Source organism: Papilio xuthus, unplaced genomic scaffold (assembly GCF_000836235.2).
Source record: "Papilio xuthus unplaced genomic scaffold, Pxut_1.1 DF826923.1, whole genome shotgun sequence".
NCBI classification, from domain to species: Eukaryota; Metazoa; Arthropoda; class Insecta; order Lepidoptera; family Papilionidae; genus Papilio; species Papilio xuthus.
In genome coordinates, this window is record NW_013531726.1 from 3,092,441 (window position 1) to 3,117,105 (window position 24,665).

A 24,665-nucleotide genomic window follows, 5' to 3' on the forward strand; every position below is an offset into this window, starting at 1 on the left:
AATTATGAAAATGGCGATGTTATATGATGGATATATATCTTTTCGTAGTTAATTTATAAATCTTCTTGATTTCTTCTCGTTGAAATTTTCGCACATTAGCCTGAAGTATATCTGGAATTGAATGGTGCAGCTAAATTTACTGTATATTTGAAAATCCTAGGCTTAAAACGGCAATGAGTTTGGCACCTGCCATTACTAAATTGGACTTAAACCCTCTCAGGAAAAGTTGTTTTGGACAACCCACATTGTGTCTACTAACATAATGAATACTTCGTTAGTACCTAAATATCATCCAAGACTTATTTTACGCTTACTATAGCTTCGCCTAAACGTAAATATTATGAGAATAGAATGTTTCCACGAATCAAACAAAGAAACACACCCGATCTATAAATCCCAATTATAAGAAAAAGTGACAAATAATCTTCTATATAAAATTCTCGTGTCACAATTTTCGTTCCCATACTCCTCCGAAACGGCTTGACCGGTTCTCATGAAATTTTGTAAGCATATTGAGTAGGTCTGAGAATCGGCCAACATCTATTTTTAATCACGCGCGGACGGAGTCGCGGGTGACAGCTTGTATGTATATAAATATTATAAATAATGCATAAGGAAAATAAGAAGAAAATGTCCAAAAACTATATGTGTTTGTATTGATAAATCTATATAACATATTTATTCTATGGAATCCTCGGATGAAATAGTCTTCTCCACTAATCCCACTATAAACTTAACATTCATTAACGACTACAACATAACTCACACCTGAAAGCCAGATGGGTAAGCAGAGACCACGGGCCTCTATTTGGCGCGGTCTTGCCATATCTCTCTCCTTCTTCTTTCGTACTATTATCCTGTGTTATTATTTATATTTTACGTACTTATTTACTATGTTTCGTATGGTCCGTAGCTCAGTATCTGTAATGTTCCCTTGTTTCAGATAGTAATTATTTACTAGCGTGCGTGAGAGACGATACGATACAGCTAATAGATCTCCGGATGAACACCATAGTGCGGTCGTTCAGGTATTGTTCGATTTATTATTTAATTAACTCAATAAATCTAATTCATTTATTAATTGGGACACGTCGATGGGTAACCTTAATTAAATCAATCAAAAATAATTTGATGAAATTTGATTTATTCAGTAGATGACGGACCGTTAACACTTAATTGATTATCAGTTTACTGTTGTTTATGATTTGTTCGAATGATCACGTAACCTTTAAACCGTTGCCTAAAATAAAAATTAAGTAACAACAATATTTTAACTGTTCAGACACCATATTTTATTTACGTATGATTTATGCTTGTCTAATGTAGTATGGATGTTTTATATAGAAAGAAATTGGACTCTTTGGAGGCTCTGGGCTCGAATATCAATAATAAATGTTAAGTATTAAATATGAAACATTGTCGATGTGTGAAAACCTGATGTGTTCCAGCCACGAGTCATTCAAAGTGGGCTGTGACTGGTCGCGAGCGGCGTTCGGTCCGGGCGGCCGGCTGTTGGCCGTTGGCGCCGCGGATGGATCCGTCTACGTTTGGAACACGCACACTGGAAAATTGGAGACTATATTAAAAGAGCACTCGTAAGTACGCTACACTATGTCCCTTATTTAGATTTTGCAGATTAAAGTGAGCAACGAAGAAGCGAAATCGGTGTTGATTGATATATTTAAGTTTTTATTTGATAAAAGATGACAAACCTCCAGGTCGAAACTGAAAGAAAATCTTTAACAATATTAAGAATTGAATCAATTGAAATTCTTCTTTGGTACTAAAATTCGTGCTTGCGTCTAAGCTGTAACTGTATATTGTTAGACCACGGTTTCAGTGCAGGTTTTAAAAATTAACAAGTAACGTTAATAAGTAACTATTCTGAAAACAGTATGTCGTGGTAGCAATTTGTTTTTGTACATTCTCCATTAATTTAAATAAAGAATAGAGTTTTACAAAGCGTGTAAAAATTCGCAAAGTAAAAATTAATTTACTCGAAACGACGCAAAAAATCAATACAGATATAAATTCTCTTAATGTCTTCATATTTGAATGGACTACTTTTTATCTCGATATCAATTTATTCAGTTCGTAGACACGGTTTTTTTTGTAAAGATATTTAACTTCTCAATAATAATCGTTTAAAAAGCCATTTATCAATTACTGCGTACATTGTCAAACAGTAATCTTAAACGACTATACAGCAAATAAATACAGACGATACTTTTTTATGCCCCCGTGATTAAATAACTCTGATAACGTATCTGGTGTCAGTAGTGGCGGCGTTAGGATAGGGCGAGGTGGGGCGACCGCCCAGGGCGTCAGAGTCAGATAAAAAGGGACGTCCCCTAAGATACTCTATCTTTAGAAAATTTCTCCCTACACCGAAAAGAGAGGGCGGTGTCAAAATCTGGCCCAGGGCGCCGGATATCCTAAAACCGACCCTGCATGTCTACTTCTATTAATTGGTATTCCTTATTCAAATCGAGTACTGTTGTGTAACGGTCGAACACAGACTCCAGAGGAAATCACGACAACACCCGGCGAACAATATCGTTCTAATTCGCAGTATTCATGTTGCAGTTTAAGTCTGACCCTGGCGACATCTAATAAAGTTTCAGTCACATTTCCGACCTTGAATTTAGAACTAAAATTGCCTGACTCGTGACATCGTTTAGTTTCCTCGTAACATTTCGCATGGACAATTGAAATCGTGAGGTCAACATTGGCTCGGGCCGTCTCATTGCAAATTTCTCTTTCCCACATGTATCGACTACTGCATATTTATTTGGAAGTCGTTTTCGCGACAGTTTCTATTAATGTCATTTTGTAGTAGGAAATCGGCTTTGTTTTAACGCCGGAAGTTGAAAGTGAAATGTGAATAAATTCTTTGTAGTTTTATTCATGAAGCGAATCGAAGTCCATTTAGAATAAAATTGATAAGTCCTTTGTTTTCAATGGGCTTTTGTTAAGTTGACAGGTGATTTTGCGAAGTGCCTCGCTACATGGACCTCCATTGTATTGTGTGCCGCCGCGATACGATTGGAGGCGCTCAGATCCTTCTCATAAATGTTATGGGCTCCCCACGCAGCTAAACTGAAACAATGTAAACAATGGCAAACATCGATGACAGCCTTCTTAATATGTTGTAACTTTAATATACGGATATTATGTTTTAATTGGGTCGATTTTCTTTTTTATTAATTAGATGATAATTCATTAGACTTACAAAAAAATAATTAATATATTTTAGGGTTATATGTGCCCTTGTATTATTTGGCTAACATAATATTTTTTTAACAAGCTACAAGTGTTTATTACAAATGGGTGTCATGTTGTCATGACCTCCTACGCGCGTGTGGAATCGCTAAGTCACTTTATTGCTTAGCGCTGTCGACTCTAATTCAATATTGAACAAACGTTAATACGGTTAACTTGCGTTTGCTTTCTGAAATACCGTTCTATAATAAACCGCGGTGTTATCTTCGTCCTCAGTTAACTTAGAAGTAATTTCAAAATTAAATATATTTCACAATAAAATTTGATTACACCTTTGCGCATATTTCCTTTATGATTTTCCTTTTAATGATTAGTGCTTTTTCTTCATTATAGTCTGACTATCTCCTGTGTTAAAACAAATTGCTCGTTTATTTTATGGACATAGTTGATTTTACAGAGGTAAATTTAGTCTAGAGCATTTCCTATTCACAATAATTTTATTTGTGTATTTTAGTTTAGCATCTGCCTCAATGTTTTATATTTTAACTCGGCGACTCAGAACATGTTTAAGTTCTACGACGAACATACACGGTTAAATTGTTAACTTACTGTCATAAACAAACATTTTTTTTGTATCAAATTGATAAAAAGGTACTCAATAACCTCTCGTGTTTATTGTAATTTTTATTTATTCATCCTATGTTATTTTGATGGTTCCAAATAATTGCATGTTTTCTCACAAGTCTCCTTGACAAAGTCAAAGACATTTCCGGCTTTGTACAATAGAGCGTTGATGTCGCGGGCTGTCGCCCTCTCCTGAACGTTATCTATGCGCCGACTGACCGACACAGCGCAGACCCCGCTAAGGAATTAACATTCGCGACCACGACACATACTCATACCTGTCACTGCAAAATCATGATTTATTCCCCGACCAAGATAAGCCTAATTCCTTCGCAATCGTTAGACATGTCAACGCGACTTGTAATCCTAAAAGCTATTCTAAAAGTACACATCAAATTTAATTGCTATTAAAAAGCCTCCATTACCCGAGCCTTAATAAAGTGAACAATCATTTCTTATGCTCATTTCTGTTATATTATGCTTAAGTACCAACTTGCGTGCGATGCAATTAACTCCATGCAACGATTTCCGTACCCGAAGTGATTCATTCGGACATTTACGAAGCAAATGTCTATAAACCTTTCGAAAATCGGCTCGCAAATATAATGGATGGCCTATATTATAACGGTGGATGTATTAGCCGCATCGATAGACTCATATTTAATATGTCAAAGTATATTTACTTCAGAATTGGATATAAAATCATAATCCCACAAACAAACACTACATTCGGCTATTATCCTTATAAATTGATTCGTCGATTTAACGCATTTTATTCAAACGTTTGTAAATATGATGACAACTAGATAAAAAGTCTTCTCATAAATCATCACCTTAATATAAACTTCTAAATCATATTTTGTCAAGTTTAAACCTTATACTATTGAACTTAAAAATTTGTTTACTAAAACTTTTATTTGTATTTCTTACGCCATAAAGAAAAATAAATCTAATTTAACTTTTTTTCTTAATCTTCACAAGTGCATGAGCACATACACACTATGCAACTATATCATAAATCTCGATACAACTTGATATATCTGTATGTATTGGAAAATGGCAGTATCTCATTGCAATTTATTGTTTCCGGATGCATAATATTTAAATTTAAAATGTGTAAAGAAATTAGTGATACACTTTGAGAATGATAGATACAAAAAAGTTGTCAATATAAACATCTAATTATAAGAACGGAAACATTATATAGCGGAACGCCTCAACCTAAACGTAATATCAATAATATATGTAATTCATTTGATCTGTACACTCGTAAACGACAGCATAACATCTGAAACTAGACATGACGTTTTAACTATTACGTAATTAACATGTCGTGTCGCGTTAAAGTGTGGATACTTTAGTTAGTTCCCGATATGACAAATCAAATGTCAGGTGGATAAATGTTTTTTTTTTCAAAAAGAACATAAATTTTACCAATCTTCAATCGGGTGATACACTGATAAGCCATATATGTACTGAAATATCGCAGCGACTGAACACTAGACGTCTTTTATAGCTTAATAGAAATTTATTGCGTGTGTATGTGTGTTGAGATGGTTCCCAATGAGTATAACTTTTAACCACTAGGTAACTGCTCACACAGAAACATATAACAGTTTAGATTTCTTATACCAAATCCAAACTAAGGGAAGTACATATACTTTTTTTTTGGTGAAAGATATTTCAATCAAAATAAGGAACTTATAAATTTAGTAGAGCAAATTCAAACGAAGTGTGTGTCTGAAGTGAGCTGCCTCATCATTACACCGCCGCCGCCGCTCATGCTTTTTGTAGCGGAAAGGCTATCGACCGCCGCGAATAGATTCTTGAAATTGCTTTATTGGGTAACCTGTTCCCGAACATAGTAGGCGTGTAATGCGGTTATGAATCAAGACGTGACTGGAATTAAATGTATTATGCTTTCCGTATTTATGAACAGATCTAAACGCAATAAAACTGATTTGATTATACACGAAATACATTATCATACACCATAAATAACAACTATTGCATCCAAGAAGTTTTACGCCACCGGTCGCTTACAAACAATTTAATTATTGACCGTCTCTGCTGCATATCAGACTTATAAATTAAAACCCGATAGTAGTATTCATTTAATGTTAAACGCCTATAATGATTTAATATATGTAATTATATGATAAACATTTAAATGGTTAAAAATAACACATTTCTCACCGGCTACGGACATTCGACTCGAAAAGCGCTCTTTAACATGACAACAATTGCAAGTGGCCACTCGTTTCACATTTACGACGCTTCCTAGAGCCCATATAGGTAGATATTCTCTCGAGGCTCGTTATTCGCAACCGGGAGCGGTCACCGGTATGTGTAAACGAACCGAAACGTACCGACGCTAATTCTTGTTTATGAGGGGCCACGTCTAATACTTTGTTAATCCTTATAGAGCCTCTGACAATCATAGCGGTGCATAAACATCATCTATATACGAAATTAAATAGACGAAATTAAATCGAATAATAATTTACATATACGATTGGTACAGGTGAAGAGATTTCGAACGCGTTAACCGCGTTCAGATTGCCTGACGCTCGTACCGCATTTTCGACAGCGCTCGGCCGGATTCTTTTTGTTACTTAGTTTTTTTTTTGTCGGCCTTATTAAACGCTCGTATATTAATAAAAGCCACGATGGGTATCTCTTAAGTGCCAGTGACACAGATTTAAGCGCCAACATAATATTTGTAATGTACGTCCGCATAACGCGTGATACCGTTCATAGTCACCTCGTAAGTTCCGAGAAATGTAACGGTCCGTGCGTCCAACTCGAAATGCACCAGTTTAGTAATAAAATATAGCATGTAGTCGGAGTGGTTTTATGACCCTATGAACTAAGATTTTGTCGCAACCTCTAGCCGGTGGTGTATTCGCGGCGCGTATGCATCATTTATTGCGTGGACTTGCGCCGTCACGAATAAAAAAACGAATTATTGTTACGATAACGTTATACTGAAACGACTCTATGGTATGTGCGGCAAACCAGATTCTTTAAATTTATCTTTCCATCCTCCGGATCTTGTCTATATAAGATATGTAATTGAGTGGAGGTCCTAAGTTCAAACAGTTCGCGGAATTTAGCATCTTTAATTTCTAATCGCGGCCTCGGCTAACCTACAATACACAAACGCTGTGGCAAATTCAATTGTACGCCAATTACCGCTCCTGTTCGGAACGGAAGAACTACGGGTTATGTAGAAAGTGCTTCGCTAATAAAATCCCTCTCATCCAAAACAAACCGTAAAAGGTAAAACTAGCCACTTAAACGTCTTCCTTTATAAATCTATTTTTATTAAAAAGCATTTATTACCAAAACGATTTATTCTAAATGATCCGTGAACACTTCTAAAGCAATCAAAAAAACTATTTTCGTTGTATTGATAGAGAAAATGATGTTTTATTATAGCGAGACCGTTTTTATCGTAGTTAAATTAATGTTAAATTGTTCAAATGTAAGTGGTTTTTTTTATTTGTAACAAACAAAGTTTATTCCGCAATAATATATTACTTCATTAACGTGTAATTCTAACTATTGAGCACAACATCGTTAGGAATGAAAACAATAAGACATTAGTCTATTAGCGCTGTTTTTAATTAATTAAAAAAGAACTTTGATTTCTCTTGAATTTGCAAACACTAGGTCTTAAAGTGGATTAGGTTTGTAGATCGAGTTGTTCCCGACCAGATTTATGACGACCTGAGGCTGTCAATTTAATGTTTTCACTGCGCTTGAAATGCGCCGGCGCACACTTCACATTTACTATTTGTCACAAATTTTAATGGAAGTGCGCTTTTGAGCTTTAAAATATCTTCCATTCAATTCAAACAAACATAAGAAATGTCCTTTTGTTTTATTAACTGTATACTACTTTCGTTGAATCTGTTTAATATTGTTTTTGTATGATTCTAAAGATTTTATCTTGATGGATGCTACTATATCTACATCTACTAGATTTTTTTTAATTGTATTACCGATATAAATACGATAATACGAGACAAATCCCCAATTAAAAAAAATGATATCCCAATATAAGTTTTAATGCATGTCTGGGTTTACATCACAGTATACTACTTATCGTCATAAATATATAAAACGGTCAAGAAATAATTTATATTCACTAGAACATCCTGGTAAACTTGGAAACAGCACACAACTGGCTGGATACGCCTATTGGCGTAGGTCGTAGGCGCAAACTAGACTGCAACGAATTTACTTACCTCTAACACGACACGGAAATGTCAAAACATGTGTATTAACTCCACAAACCTATCCGCGCTGCACAAATCCTAAGCTCAATTTATAGTTGTTACAATTTGTTATATAGAACGCTTGAAAATTTACTGAGAATTCCTTTTGTTCGATTTGATATAATCGGAGCTTTGATAATGTAAAAGTTTTCTTATTTATATAAACGATAATTGAGGTTCGAAACCCTGACTCTTCTTTAATTAAATTTTATATACAAATCAGTAGAATGTGCGTTTTTTTGTTTTTTAAAAAGTAACGTTCACAGCAAAACGCCTCACTAAACAGAAACAAACGCAAAATGTAGGTGCAATTTCAGAGTAGTAGACAGATTAAGGAAATATAAATCCTACAGTCTAAGATTATTACGCTTACATGTGACTAAAAGACAAAACAAAACATTGTGAAGTCGACTACAGGACAAACCTTTTAAAGCTTTAATGTTCATCGTTTTGATCTCTTATTACAAAAAAGAACACTATATAAGTTTAAAGGTTTAAAGCCCTCAAATGAAGGCGAGTGTTGTTAATGCGTGTAGTAATTTAATAAAATTTAAATTGCGATTAAGTCGATCCATGGAGAATTATGTAAAGTTCAGGATACTGGCTGGATAAAATAGTTTTGTTATAATAGTAATCTTGGTCTATATGCACCCTACTGCAGGGCATGGCTCATATAATGAAAGGCTACAGAATACCATCATAGACAACGCTGTTTTAATGCACTTTCTCTGTTTTATGCATTTTATTATAGATTTGAATATTAAGACAGCTTGCGCATTTAACTTTCTCCCATCTTAAATTATTTAGCACACCGAATCTTTATATTCACAAGCATAAAAAATTAATATGTCTTTTTAAATTATATTCATAGCATATTTCTAGAAATTCGGTATATGATTGAAATAAATTGTAATATTTTAACAGTGGTAAAGCCACTAATAACAATATTTGTTGCGCGCACGAATGCGCGGTCTAGCCCGGTGCAATACTACGACCACACAGAAAACGACTGAAGAGTGTGCGTGCTCAAGGTCTAATTTTAGTCCACATTCTCCTCCTACCCTAAGGAATAAATAGAAAGGCAATATCCTCTTTCTGTGCATCCTCTCAGCCGTCGATTACAGCTAGGCAACACATTTACAATTGCAGATTGCCTATGCCATCTTTCGCTATTCCAGCGAATTCAATGGCCCGTTTGCGTGTTTACTCCCTTATAATAAAAAAAATACATTAAAATATGTATTTATATAATTTATGTCATCAATATCACATGTAACAATATTTGCATCGGTAAGAAATACCTTAATTCACCGTATCGACAAGGGCGAGATATTCGGGGACGTAAAAGGTGCGAGTTTGACACCTGAAAGGCGGACGCGAGAGCTAATAAACTAAGCGAAGCATTTATGGGTGAAAGCGGACCCCAGCAATTGTCCATACAACGGCTAGAACAAGAAGATATGAACAAGATATAAATATGAATAAAGATACCAAGATGTTGAAAGTTGCCGTAAAGATTGGGGACACACATTAAAAACTAAATTAATTTATATCGTCGTACATCTATTGCCACATTAAGTTGTATACTTAAATAGCCTAGAGAGATATAATATAGCTACACTACGAGAGGAATGAGAATTCCCTTAGTAACGACTAAACGAGGATTTAGTATAGCAGTCCTTTGTTTCATATTAAACCCAAAAATTACTTTCGAGTATTCAAAAATACTACCATTCGAAAGCTAAATAATCAAAGCGAGGTATCGGATATATTTATTACTATAAATGTTTGTTTAATCTGCGTAGTCGAAATCGCGGGCAAAAGTTAGTACCTATATAAGAATTTAGTCATACTTTTAGAAACTTTATGTATATTTTGTATGTATGTTTGTATTGTTGCAACAGGTCGGCAGTGACGGCAGTGTCGTGGCACCCTCAGTCGGGGCTGCTGGCATCCGTGGACCGGGGCAAGCGGGCGCTCGTATGGGGTGACTTGTGACAGGCATGGGACTGCGATACGCAGACGACGATTATACCACAGGTACACTGACTATTAATCTGGCACATCTAAAGTATGAGCAATCTTCTAAACAACTTCAAACGCTTCAGGATAGTTGTTGCTATTGACTTCGTTTCCGAGGATTCATCCATGTTCTGTTAACGTAATATTCAATGTTTTTCTTATACCTAATCTTAGTAGAGCGACGCAGCACTACGATGGGTTGGCAAATTAGTCGACAAACACATATAGGATATTGGACATTTTCGTGGTGGACATATGGGGTCGTTTTTACTTAATTTATCTTTTTATAATCAATATTATCAGCTCACTATACATCCCTACTGAGGGGCTCGGAGCCTACCCTACGTTAGGGGTGATTAGGCCACAGGCCACTTTTTTTAATAGTCCTATTAAATTAATAGTTTAAAAATGAGACCACCAATACTATGATTGAATGTTATTAATTACTGTAAAAGGTAAAATAAGGCATTTCTATACAAGCAAATGAATTCTAATTTGTTTGTTCCATTCAGATTGACAGTTATATTAATAAAGTGACGTAGTCCTAATAGCTCAAACCAGCTAATGAATTTAAAATCTGACTCAGACCAGTAAAATTTCAGCCCACTAAATAGAAAGCTTGTTGTTGACCAAAACAGTTAGTTTTCGGTCAATACTATTATAGATATGAAAGTAGAAATAAAACATTAAATAGACGAAAAGAGAATTAATTGTTTGTATCTTATAAACTACAGATCATTAGCATATAACATTAGAAATCGATTCCAAATTACCAATTATCGTTTGAAGTATTAGTATTTTGTTAAGATTTATTTTACAGTAATTGATTAAATGAGTTTTTAATTAACGTAAAGATAAATCTTTAGAGCTTCTTCTGTGTTAATTATTTTTAAGGATTTTAATTGACATTTATAATAAAACAAAATTACATTTTCTTATTATTTTATTGCCTTTAATTTCTAAATGCAATGTATATTATAATTCCGGCCTAATCTTTAATATTAATTGCATGTCGAGATATTAAGTCAGTCGCATGAGCGTTTTGTGATAAACGTCCTTGCGTGAATGCAGCGATTAAGGAATCAGTCTGAAATATATATTCAATTATGTTTGTACCAATGGGAATGAAGCTAAGTTCATTGCACCTAAAGTCATCTCGAAGTTTAATCAATTTTAGGAACTAAATAAACATAACGAATATGTTTTGTAATCAAAAAATATAATAATTTGATGTTTTATATTTGTTGATTTGAACGAATGTATTATTGATCTCTTCGCCGCGTAATTAATCCCTTTGAATATTTAGTTTGATTCTTTTTTAAGATTGACTTTTAAATTACATACAGTGTTTAAGATTGTGTATTTAAAACATTGGCATACCCAACCTAATTCAAACCAATAGAACAAATTTGAAAGTATTTTTGTTTAGTTAGTTTCCCGTGTAATAAACATTAAAAATAAATATAAAACTTGCTGTCGCACTTGACTCCGTCCGCGCGGAATAAAAAAAAACTTAATTTTGTACTTAGCCTATGTATTCTTCCAGACTATGTTCTACATTTATGCCAAATTACAGCAAGATTTATTCAGCCGTTCTGGAGATACCTTAATATAAACCATTCAAACGTCCAAACATTCGCATTTATTAAATTAGTAAGGTACTATAAGGGTTATAGTTGACTCTAGACACGTTCAGTTGTCAGTCTAGTGCGAAATCTCCACCTACAATAGTTTGTTAGTCTGCGTGTTTTTACGTTCATAAACATAAATCATGATATGCGTTAGTGTAATGTCCAACTGGATACAAAGTACGTACGTTTTGCTTTTATTGTTGTCTAAATAAATGTAAGTCATTCTCACTGTCTGTTATTAGTCGGTGTAGAAAGTTGTGAAAACAAGTAGCTTATGTTATGGGATAGTGTTAAGAAACAAACTTTGGCCGTTTCGTTTTTTTTATAGTAATAATTTTCAACCTCAGAAATTCAGAGAAAAACAGATAGATATTATATTCTCATAAATTTTACAATTGGATACAAGACGTGAGAAGTTTGATATGTTTTATCGCATTTTTTATTTAAACACCCACAAAAAACCCCTAACGAATCAATTCAGTTTAAATCAGTAAATCAAAGCGCGGCCTCGGTAGTTATATGCCATATTTGTACTCAGCTTATAAATCTCTGTAATTGCATTACTGCATGCTTAATCAGATGATTACAGTTGTTCAGTCGGATGTTATTTACTTTATACAATTAATTGCATGTCAACGGTCAACGGTGCGAAATCGCAAGGGTTCAATCTTATACTTTTTACAATCGATGTCGTCTTGTCCAAAAATCGCGGAAAAAAATATGAAAACGGCTAATACTCATGCATTTATCGTTAAATTTTTAATAATTTCTCACGAAATTGTGAAAAATTTATAAGACGTTCGTTTCAGTTTTACAAAACAGAATCTTAGGTAGACTTGCAAATAAAATTATTAATACCAATGTTTAGAATATTTATACGGCTATATGATTGATTACATAACAATGTCTTGTTTTAAATTTACTTGTATCTATACCTGCCAGTACAATGCCAGTCCCTTTGCTACATTTTGTATTTATAATATTAATACATTTAGTTTGTGTGTTGGCATCCTTGAATACAAGTCGCAACATTTATCTTACCGAATTAGGAATGTCTATGAGCTTACAGTTACTTGCTTGCATTCCCAGGCCCTGTGGGCAATACATCAAAGGCCTAAAAGTCACTTATCGCAATTGTTGACAATGTTTATAAGGACGGTCAAGTTACAGGCCGTATCTGGTTGTTGAAACAAGTCGTCGACCTAACGCTTTACTCAAAATGATATTAATATTTTTTGTTGATTGTTACGATGGATATTATTAAATGAAATAATACAATCTTAATGTATTAACCGTATAAACGAGAACAATCTGAGCTTCAACCAAGATATTGATTGGTAAGTATAGTATGTATAGTAGAAGAAACATTAAAAGCTCATTGACCCTAATATTGCAATCTAGAAAGGCTGAAACATTATCTTTAAACTTATTTCTTGACTACAAAGGTCTCCACTGAAATTAGAACTCACCTCTAAAATATACAGAAAGGTAATTGTGTATTGAATCAAAGAAACTCTTATTGTACGAACTCTATTGAATATCTTAATGCAAAAAGCAATCTTATAGCGCAGTCAAAATGTAATTTATCAAAATTAGATCCATTAATATTGTACAAAACAATAATGAGCTCACGAATAAAACACATCGTAATCTAATATTTTGGTTGTTAATAAAAGCGCATCTCCGCTGGCAATAATAAGTTAACGGGACATGTATAGATTTGCTAATAAACATGCAACGTATTGACTGACAGCGACTGCCGCATTGTAATTTCACCGTAATAACAGATGCTGACCCATCGGACGAACATCTCACGATAATTCATCCATTAGTTTCATAAAAAGAAATGGTTCGGCAACGAACAATACCGCACCGCCGATAAGTGAAAGCGCTTTCGACTTTCGTTAAGTTTTTGTGCGAGTTTATGTGTGGATTTTCGGTCACATTGTCTGGCGACATGAATCCGCTAAAACGGCTAATGGGCCACGCTTAAGAAGCTTGTACATTAACTTGTATTTTTATAAATTTATTTTTAGTGTCATCGTAGTGAATATTGGCACCGAATGTTTTATTACAAGAAAAGTGGAAAAGTTACGTAATAAATATGTGTACTCATTTTTAAACAAATGAAATTCATAAAATAATCATTAAAATTCCTGGCCTGTACAGTAACTGTCTTAACAAAAACAATGGAAAATTCAACTTTCGTATATCCGTGTACCGCAATATCATAAATTCTGGAACTAAATTAAAATAAACTGAAAGCTAATAGTCAGATTTAAATTGGAATCTTTATGACATAGCGGAAAACTTACGCGCGCTTATCTGTGACTAAGTTTTAAATGAAGATAAACTGTACACAAAATTCAAATTAAATTGCCATTAATAATTTATAATTTAAACACAATAAAGATACACATATTAAGAAGCGGGTACTTGTTTTAATTATGTTGTCAACGATTCAAACGCTTTATAAACTTCACATAACACATAAAAATGAGAATAAATATTACATCAGATAAATAAGAATTATTTGTAAAATCTGTTTATCAGCTGAGGTAGCGCGCGATCAAAGCCTGCCGCCTGATTCCATCACAACATCGAAAAACATGAACGAATTTTGGAGGCTCGCAGTTCGCTTTTCGCATGATTGGATTACTCGCGACACGCGGCGAACCGTTCACAAACCGTTTGTCGCCAAAATGAAGCGGAAAATTTAATAGTCCACTTTTCAGTACGTGATCAGCATTTTACTTTTATTATCTCTACAATGATGCCCCGCTTTCGTTTCCCACCGCACCGGGGGCAGGTTAAGTGTTTGTAGTGGAACGTTTTGCTTTCGTTTTATTCGTCCTCTCGCGGCCGCATATCGGAGAAAAAATATCACAATGTAATTCAATTTGTAACGTCTTTGTATGCTTAATTAAAAATTTATATAAAGACACACAATGTTACACGTAGTCGAACATTCTAAAGTACTGTTCGGCTGTCGACTTGTGTGGCTACAAACATATCGGCGGCGTACGTATACATACGTGCGGGAGAGGGCAATTTTAACAGCCACTTGAACATAGTTAATTCATTCGTCGCTCTTTCACTTTAAAACGGAAACATTTCGGTGTACAAAATCAGGGACGGTAACGGTGTACCGACCAAGTTGGAAAATTATCGATGTTTAATTGACGTGTGCGTCGTGCGGCATTTGTTTCATGGCGTACGCAACGACAATGCGACTGTGAAGTCAAAATTGTGATCGTTGAAGTGTTTCGGAGCCGGTGCGGCGGACTGGGGTACCGTTGGCGGCTAAGCGGGCGAGCGGCCATGCGGCCGAGCAGGCGAAGATTTGGCGTAATGACCTACGGCTACGTCGTCTCACCGCTCGATGTCTCAGATCTTAATCGCGTTTACGCTCGCCGCTCGCGGAGACACGCCGCCGCATTCTACGACCGCAAGACGCTCGTCAATCGCCTCATCAACCTGATTAACTAATCATATCTCGCTTGCTTTATGTAACTGGACTCGTAATCTTCCCTATTTGCCGTTTGAATGTTCACTTTTTTGTGCGTTCCTACTCGTGCTTATCTGTCGGACATAGACCATAATAACTGGACCGTTGCATCTTACACGACCTGTGCCTCACTACATAGAGATACATGATATTTAGTATACTAGTTACACACAATATAAAGACTGTATATTAATTCTGTCGTTAAAATTATGCAAATCAAATATTGTATCACAGATTTTATTTTGCACATTTTTATTTTTATTTGTTTAACAACATAAAACGTAACTACTATTAAGATTAAGGTATTCGAGAAATACTTAAAAAACTAACGGTATATAAAAAAGTTAATTAATTACGTTATTTTTAACGCTAATTGAACACACGTAGAATTTAAGCCTGCAGTGGCGTCGAATATCGGCACTTGACACGGCATTAATATAACCGTAGACAATCACATACACATGGTGCAATTTAAAATTACCGTTCTAGGAAGAATTATGTTTTTTTTTCGGTGGCAGTAAGGCCAGTAGTCCTCACGCAACATCACTATCGGCGGCCGGAGGCGGGCTAATAGCAGTTATTAGTAAATCAGTCTGAGAAATCGACAACAATGAGCACGAAATACACTCATTGCTTTGCCTCATTCATTTAGGTTTTTGTTACAAGACTCACAATGTGTGTCATCTTTTCACTTAATGATTGGACAAAAATAACAAGCATTCGATAATAAATGTTTTTAATTTAATTGCCTTTTCCCCAGTAAAAAAAACAACATCAGAAGAATCGAAGTACAGTTTAAATTACAAATTTGAGAACTTTTAATCGATTCCTAAAATTAAATAGTATGAAGTACAGTAAATTGTATATCATCCAACCATACAAGATATAGCATATATATGTTTTTATTTCACAGCCAATAACAACATCCTAGCTCACGCCTGTAACCCAAGGTAGGCAGCACTGCGAATACCAACCACTGATATTTCTACAGCGCTCCTTTTTTACTATACCTTAGAAGAAGTGGGGGAGAGGCTTATGTGAGACTGTGTAATTTATAGTCTTGTATGGTCTCTTCCAGTCCAGTGCCCTGAGTGGGTCGCCTAAACGCGCCCTACCTTAAAGTTGGTACTGATAGACAGACATCACGGATTTCCATTTGGCGCGCTCCTGTTACAACGGCTCTCCATTTAAAACCACTAACGTTGTAACTACTTGTTATCTCTGACCGTTAAGAAAGCTATTAAGAGCACAAAAAATGCACTTAATTCAAAAGTTGAAAAAAAAGCAAAAACGTCTTTTTTACCTAAAAAGGCATTAAAAACGGTAAGTAACAAACCAGTGGCTGATTTCTGGCAATGATGCATGTTATCGCACTCATCAAGGAAGACACTGTCTACGTAGATGGAAGTAGTCTTGGTCATCCTCCCCGTTACCTGAAGCTACGTGCACTTTGAGTATTTATCATCATGACTTAACACAAATTAAACAACTCTCCAAGTTAAATGTCTAGCGAAATGTCTTTTACTCACGTAAAGTAGTTTAGTCAATATTAATGTAATGCTATAAACTTTACGACTAAAACACATTAAATACCAAATAAAACGAGACGTGAACAACGATATCTATAATCTGATTAAGAAATATTTAAATGACATGTATATTTGCAGTTTTAATCTATATATTAAATTTTCAAGAAGTAGGATAAAATTACACACAAATAATTAAAAACAAATGTAGTCTAAAACAGTTGTGCAGTAAATAGTAGGAGTAGGCGGTTACTTAATTAATGTAATGAACATCGCAGCCAATAAACATGCACTTAGTGGCCCATTAAACTGCATGTCCACCCCAGAAGCATTAACGTCTCTTCAGCTGTTTACTAGTGAGATCTTATCGCTGTATCTCACAATCCTTATACACATACACCGGACAAAAACCTTCACAAGCCTTAACGTTTAAGTTCTTAAAATGTCTTAAAGTAGAAATAAAAATAATAAAATGGAATCCCTATTATATTTTATTGATTAAACAATTGAGCATCTATTCTAACCTAATTATTAAGATAGCTTAATTATCAGATTACTTTAAAACGAATGTTTCTTGTAAACACTCTAATTAAGATTTAGTTTTATGTTAGGTTCGACAATACTCTAATAGTGGGATTCTAACTCATGGCTACATAATAGAACATCTTTAATCTTTGTGCTATTGGCGCTTCAACTCAATGCTGTATAAAATCAACTAAAATTACGTGTTAATTAAAAAAAAATCTTAATTGAAATAAAAAGGAATGGAAGTCGAATCAAGAAGTCGAATTATAACTGTTCACAATCCATTAGGTATCGCGTTACAAACAGTTACAGTGATTCGGATTATTGTTCAAACAACAATTCAATTAAATTCAGGACACCGCGTCCGTTTGAAACACCGCCTGCGCCGCGCCGTGTGCAAATATACAGCAACTATTAAATAACGGTCGGCCCACAATGAACGTATCAATTTCAGTTTATTTTGCCGTAACTAAACACCTTTTAGACGTTATCTCGACTTAGTTTAATAAATTAAGCCTAACTCACGTACAGGATGTGACGTATATTTTTTGTCGCAAGCCGACAGGGACGCGTATTTATTGAATGCTTGTATGATTGCGACTTGACAAGTTCCTTGCTTGTTTACTGCTTACGGTTCTTCTGAAATTACAGCTATACAATAAATATATAAACTATCTATATTTCATAACTCAGTTTTTACAATATAGATTCTGTCATTTTTTTATTTATGATTTTGAAACGCACATTTAAATTGATTTGTTAATCTTATAATCATTATAATTATTCACAATACTCAGGTTCCGATACGCCCAACAATTTTATTTTGAGCATCGTCTACGCAATGTTTAGATTTCTGAAAAATAATCGTGACATCTAGTACCTAGGTCTGCGTATTATACTTTTAATACGTCTTTCACTCACATAAAACATTTTATTAAAATTTAAGAATGCTCGTTATTCTTTTTCCTCAGGCCAAGAGTGAGGAGGTGGGGTCGGAGACGTTCGCGGAGGGTGCAGAAGTTCTGGACTTCTTGCGCGGCGTCACCACCGACCTGCTGCAGCGCTTCGCGTAGCGCCTTCTGTCCGCAACAACACGACGACTCGTATCAAATACTATTATACTCCAAAATCATGCACCATACAAATATAAGCCTTACTTTTTATCAGCGTGTAAAATTCGCAGTTCATTGTTTAGTAAATTAGTGAATATTTTTTAAAAAATGTAAAATGTAAGAAGAGGTGCTTTATCACCTGTGATCGGGTTACACGCGGTTACAAAAAAACGCCTTATTTTTTATAAAACCCGTTTTAAATAAGAGTTTCTATGTGCTATAAATTTTTTTCCAATATTTATGCGTAAGCAACGTATTGCCTTTTTATCTAACTTTTCGTATTTCTGGATGTTTCGTGTTAAATTTTCAGTGTGTATATTGCCTAAACACAATATGTACTTGGATGTGAAATTAATGTACATAATTATATAAATGTGATATTTTTTTGCCAAACGATTATATTCTTGTGTGTTCAAAATACATGGCGAAGATGCACATAATATATAGCTATATGATGTTGATACAAGTAACGTTTAGACAAAAAAATAACGGTACATTTTCTATTCGTCCACAACAATAGAAGTTAGGAATAACTAAATGGCCAATTTAGAGTAGCGTTACATGTAACGCATCGTCGCCGCGGTATTTTAAAATCTTACGCACAATGAGCGATAAATTAATAGCCGGCTATTATTGTCAACGTGACTTCATATTTGTTTAGCGGGAACGTACGGCCCACCTGCGCTAGCCGTACGCCGGCTCATTAGCAAACAAAGATCGAGCTTCGACTTCCGAAATAGGGATGAAACGATACCACGCAATCTATCGATACTTTACTTACTAATTATATCGTAATAATGTATCAATCATGTTAGAAAAGCAAAAATTTGAGTAAAATTATGTATCTACTTAGTGTTAGGAAGAAAAATCCGACACTGCTGGTGTATCGGCGCAACACTAGACTTTTTAAAATATCAACGCTTACATATGTCCTCACTAATCGATCTGACACTTGACTTGGTAATAAAAGTGCGCCATTCCTCCAAACGATTCCAACTAATATTGTCTAAAATTAGTAGATATATTTGAATGTCTACTATTTCGTATAGAATACTACTAGACGCATACGTATATGGTATCGCTTTATCTCTAGACGATCATCTACCGCGATCAATAAACGGCGAACATAGTAAAGAATTCGCACTCACAACCGCGTGCCACACATCCATAATCCCGTGACGTTTATTTTGACAGACGCGTTCGGGCACTTTTTTCGCGCCAGTTTTTGCCGCCATTTTTTTTTCACCTCCGCCCGACAGTCCGTTGAACCTGCGACGTTTATAAAGAGCTATTTTCACATGCAATTACACGTATAGCCGACTTAATTACCCGAAACCGCTGCGACGCCGTCGCCGACGGGACATGGAGGCCGATCGAAAAAACGACCTAATCCGGCGCCGGTTAAATTACGCTTCGTTAACCTTAGCCGCGGCTAATAATAGCGTAACTACTGCTTTGCATGGTAATGCAGCGCGGCGCCTCGTCTCTCTACGTTTGAAAGTTTCTTGCCAACAGAACATGTCATTTCTTTATAAATTTATTAATTTTTGCCTGTGCGTTTTGACAGGCAATAAATTTCTGTAGGCGTTCTAGCCATATTTCTAACCTAGTCAATTAAGCTCGATTGATAAATGTGTTTACAATTCTATATTATGTGATAATTTTATTTCATTTTTTTAAACGGGACAACTCGTACTTTTAGAAAATCAAAACTTATAATAAATGTTACGCTATATTTTTTATTGTGTTTCAAGTGTTGGATGTTTAGTTATTATTTTAAAATCTTTAATAATTTACAATTAAAGAATATGAACATGGGCTACAAATACTCGACACAATCACAAATCAATGTAGAAAACCACAATAATCATATGCATATTGATTCTACTTTACTTGTTCAAACTATTGCTTATTGTTATACCAAAAACCCTTACGTTGATCTGGAGACTACGGATTATAGTAGTGTTAACAAAATTGTAGCTTTAGTTATTTACAATATTTCTATCATTCATCACAAAATGTTCTGTGCCTTTTTTTACCTATGAAGTACTTATTAAATTGCCAATGTGTAAAAAAGTAAACGAGTACCATTTGCTATAATATGGTAGTCTGCAAATATTTTTATACTAAATTTCAGGTAAGTTATAATCTAGTTATAAGCATATTAAATAGACTGTTATTGTACGTAAATAAACAGCTCTATAATTAATTTTCTAAAGGTACGATTACACTACGACACTAATCTCGGTACACTCTGAGTGTGAACACGAATGTCTCTGATTACAAAATTTATTGCGCCTCATAACTAGTGTCGCGTTAGTTGCTGTGTAAAAATCCGTACAAGTATGACCAATACAGACATTGATATCGGATATTCAAGTCGGACATTTATGTCGTAGTCTAATCGTACCTTAACTTTCAATATTAGCGTAACTAAAGTTGTTTTCATAAATATTACATATTTTCTTCCTTATATTAACATCCACTGAACTGATATATTTATAAAAATATTGTTGTGATAAATAATAAATAAATGAATGGTAAATACTCTAATAGGGTATTTTGTGATCGCACACAGATGTTATGAAAAGAAACATAAGGAGTTTAATCATAATTGTAGAAGAATACTGTAGTCATAATCCTCCATATAATTGATTAAGTGATACTTTCCATACATTTCCATCATATTACTATCCTAGAAAGCACACACGTTTATTTTTTTAAATACACTAATGTACCACAATCCTTCTCGATCTTTAGTATGGGTGTGTGCAGTTTGAAATCTAATATTTATTTAACGGGACAAGAACCGTTTTGATGGTTTAAAAAATAAAAGGCGTTATTTCACCTATGGTATTAATGTCCCCGCAGATTACTATGACAATACTTTCGGTCTAAAAACTTGGGAATTTCCCAGATATTAAAAATCCAAAGTGTAAGTGACATAATAAAAATTGTTGGTATTGCTTAAACTTGCAACACCAACCAACCAGCAACCACCAAATTCTGTTTATAATTTATGTAAAATCAAACTGTTTTTTAACTCTGGTTTTCTACGAAAATTCAGGTTTTAGACCTGGCACTAACAACAAGAACGCTGCTATTTTGCAATTTAAAAAATGTAATATTTGTTCAATTATAATCTTTTGTTGACTTATTAATGTTCTTAATATTTAATTTCACCACACTCTAATTATTAATTTAGCATAAATTTAAAACCACAACTTTGTGTTAAAAAGGCATTTATTTTACATTGACATCTTATTTTAACAGATACACTAAATTTATAAATACATTTTTTTCCTTTTTTATCGCTAATGTCAGTTAGCAGTCATGTAACCTCCTTTAACAATATTGTTTATAAAAAATGATAAATAAATGTGATGTAAAAACGGGATTTTAAACCCGTAATCGTCTCGGGAATTACTAATTCTTGGTCATCCTTCGAATTGTTTTTGCTGGTTTTATAAGATGCCCATGCGGGAATAGGCCTAATATATTGGGCCGTATAAAAGACGTATGAATTGAGTCGTTTATTAAAAAAAAGTTAGGCAAAAAGGTTTTTTAATATTGTAATAAATTTTGACAGATATCGTTTCTAATTTTACGAGGACTTCGATGGGCTTTAAGCTCCGGATATTTTTATTAATTTTATGTGAAATTTTTGCAGCATGTGTTTTTATCTTCGTCGATGTTTACTAAATGGATTGTATATTCAATATGCGATATAAATAAGTACATATATTATTTTTTCACTTCGTTTTATTTATCCAAATAAAGAGAATATAATAATGTAACCTTATTTCAATATTATACAATAAAAAAATAATTTTATTTATTCCAGGAATCAGAATATTTAACTAAGAGTTTCGGAACAAAAATTGCTTTCTTCATCGTCTCTGAGCTTTCTGCTAGACGTACTCGAATGAAATAAATATTACATTACTTGAAGGAACTGACTGGTAAGTATAAGTAGATTTTATATCTAGTGTCTGATAATAAGTAGTGATTGTATTGTTTTAATAATCAACACGGAGCTATTGTGGCCGGCTGATGTATTTTCATCAAACACCTCGACGTCCAAACATTAAACGTCACCTATATTTGCAAAGTCACGGTTCGCCAAACCGAACATCTGCGTAGTGTGTTATGTTCATTACTTTATTTCTCGTAGATAAAATCTCATCGGACAACAGCGCTCATCATTACAGGTGGTATGTTTTTAAGTAATGGACGGGCGCGATATGATATCTGTGCCGGCCCGATGCCCACCTCATGTCTATCAATAGACGCACAGAAACCGATACACGAAACGACTAACAGTATTCGCACACCGTTCATGTTGCTTTTTTTAATTTTTATATCGACAAAAACTATACTCGTTGTTATTATTGAAGCGAATTGGACATGTAGTAATTATGTGCGATATTTAGGTAGTAATTATTCGGAGGTCGAGGAGTCAGTAATTGACAGGTGAGAGATCGCGGTGACCCGGCGCGGCCACTTGCCGGCACTTGTGATGAGAACACTCCGCCGCGACACGGTTACAATGAGTGGCAGCGTAGCGCGCGAGTCATACTGCTCGATATGGTTGCCAAATTGACTGTCAATAATTTCAGGATGCACAGACTATTTTTTTTCTCTTTGATCCATTCTTGCAGCCAGTAATCTTCGATCCAATAGATTCAAAAAGATTTTAATTGGTCATAACTCTGTCAGTCCGTCAATAATGAATCGTCAAGCTAATGATAATTATCGCACATCGCCTTCAAATAAAGTCTTTCAAACGCCAACGATATGATCTTATCGAATTGTAAAGTCATAGAGATATTTTTAATGTAGTATTTATCAGGTGTTTTAATTTCATTCAACATTTGTGTATTGAATTCCCTGAATAATTTTAAAGTACAATCTATTTCACATTTTTAAAAGATTGTCCCGCGAAAATATTGATACTAAGTTACTTTGGCAGACCACAAGCCACAAGAAGCAGCATCTCGACACGCAGATGTAAAACGCATACAACCCAACGGAAACAATAACATCGCTACGTGCGAAATCGATTGCGAATGCAAATCCGTTACTCGATATGAACCAGTGAGCCAGATATCGATTTTAGAAAGTCGATTCTGAACCGCGGTGATGAAACGTGATCGGTTGTCTTTCAAAGCATCACCGATGATGGACGGAGGGTGAAGATAACAGGCCGATTGTACTGAGCTTTTAGCGTTTTCCGTCTACTTCGTGCGCGCGCTTTGCATTTCGATTCGTAACCCAGATCTCAGACGTCATGTAAAAAATCAAAATCGACCTCATTCTGCAGTTCGAAGCTGGTAAATTATATTGAATACTATTCATTAGTAAAAATGCACATAAAATTTTAAGTTCATAATAAAAATATGCAACGTTTTCAATAGTTCTGCGATAACTCCCATTTTATCGCCTCTCTCATATATTTTACTTATTTTTACATATAAAAAAATAACGCTTTGCAGTATGAGATCTTCGTCTAGAAATAAACGCAGATTTTAAATTATCATTCTTTATTCATATTTGTACTTTGAAATACTTTCGCAACTGCAATTTAAGTTTTGAAAAACATTTAAATTGAAATATGAGCTATCGTACAGATGTAAGCAGTTATAATTTTATAAAAATTATTTTAATTCAACAAGATTCTCGTACATTCGTAAATATTGAGAATAAATGTCAAGTCTTACAAGCAAACAATATATTAATTTACGTATACGTCGTAAAACACTGTTATAAAAAAGAAATTACATTAACAAAGCTTCCGCACTCGCGTTGCCTACTAACACACTAAAAGGAGCAACGTCAAAAGCAATATCTTAAATCAATACTGGCGATATTAATTAAAGACTTCAAATTACTTGCAGATTTATATCTTTTTTTTTTGGAGCAAACCTTTTAATTTTAACGAGCAATTAAGGTTTTTAAACAAGTTCAAGTGTACGAAATAATCAGGAAAATTTGATAATCAAAGTTACTTTATTTTGTTTAATGAATTTTATTCACGTACATTTATATTCATTCACAAGTTAAAAAAGTTCAAAGCCCTTCAGCCTAAATCTGAGAAATAACATGTTTTAATTTAAAAAAACTATATAAACCTAATGACCATTTTTAGACTGGGACAGTCTTTGAAAAGTGGATATGCTACTAACGCCAGTTCTCTCCACACTTGACAGTTG

The 24,665-nt window shown here is 34.4% G+C and overlaps 1 protein-coding gene across 4 annotated transcripts in view; it reads left to right on the forward strand.

Annotated features, from left to right (window-relative positions):
* The window catches only part of Atg16 (Autophagy-related 16), a 127,988-nt gene extending 105,788 nt beyond the window's left edge, over positions 1-22,200 (forward strand). For all 4 annotated transcript variants that reach the window (XM_013318424.1, XM_013318423.1, XM_013318425.1 and 1 more), the window contains 4 exons: positions 944-1,028; positions 1,449-1,595; positions 10,034-10,169; positions 18,313-22,200. In XM_013318424.1, the coding sequence (XP_013173878.1) occupies positions 944-1,028; positions 1,449-1,595; positions 10,034-10,127 (326 nt within the window). In that variant the 3' untranslated portion in view covers positions 10,128-10,169; positions 18,313-22,200. The remainder of the gene's footprint in view (positions 1-943; positions 1,029-1,448; positions 1,596-10,033; positions 10,170-18,312) is intronic.
* The last annotated feature ends 2,465 nt before the right edge of the window (positions 22,201-24,665 follow it).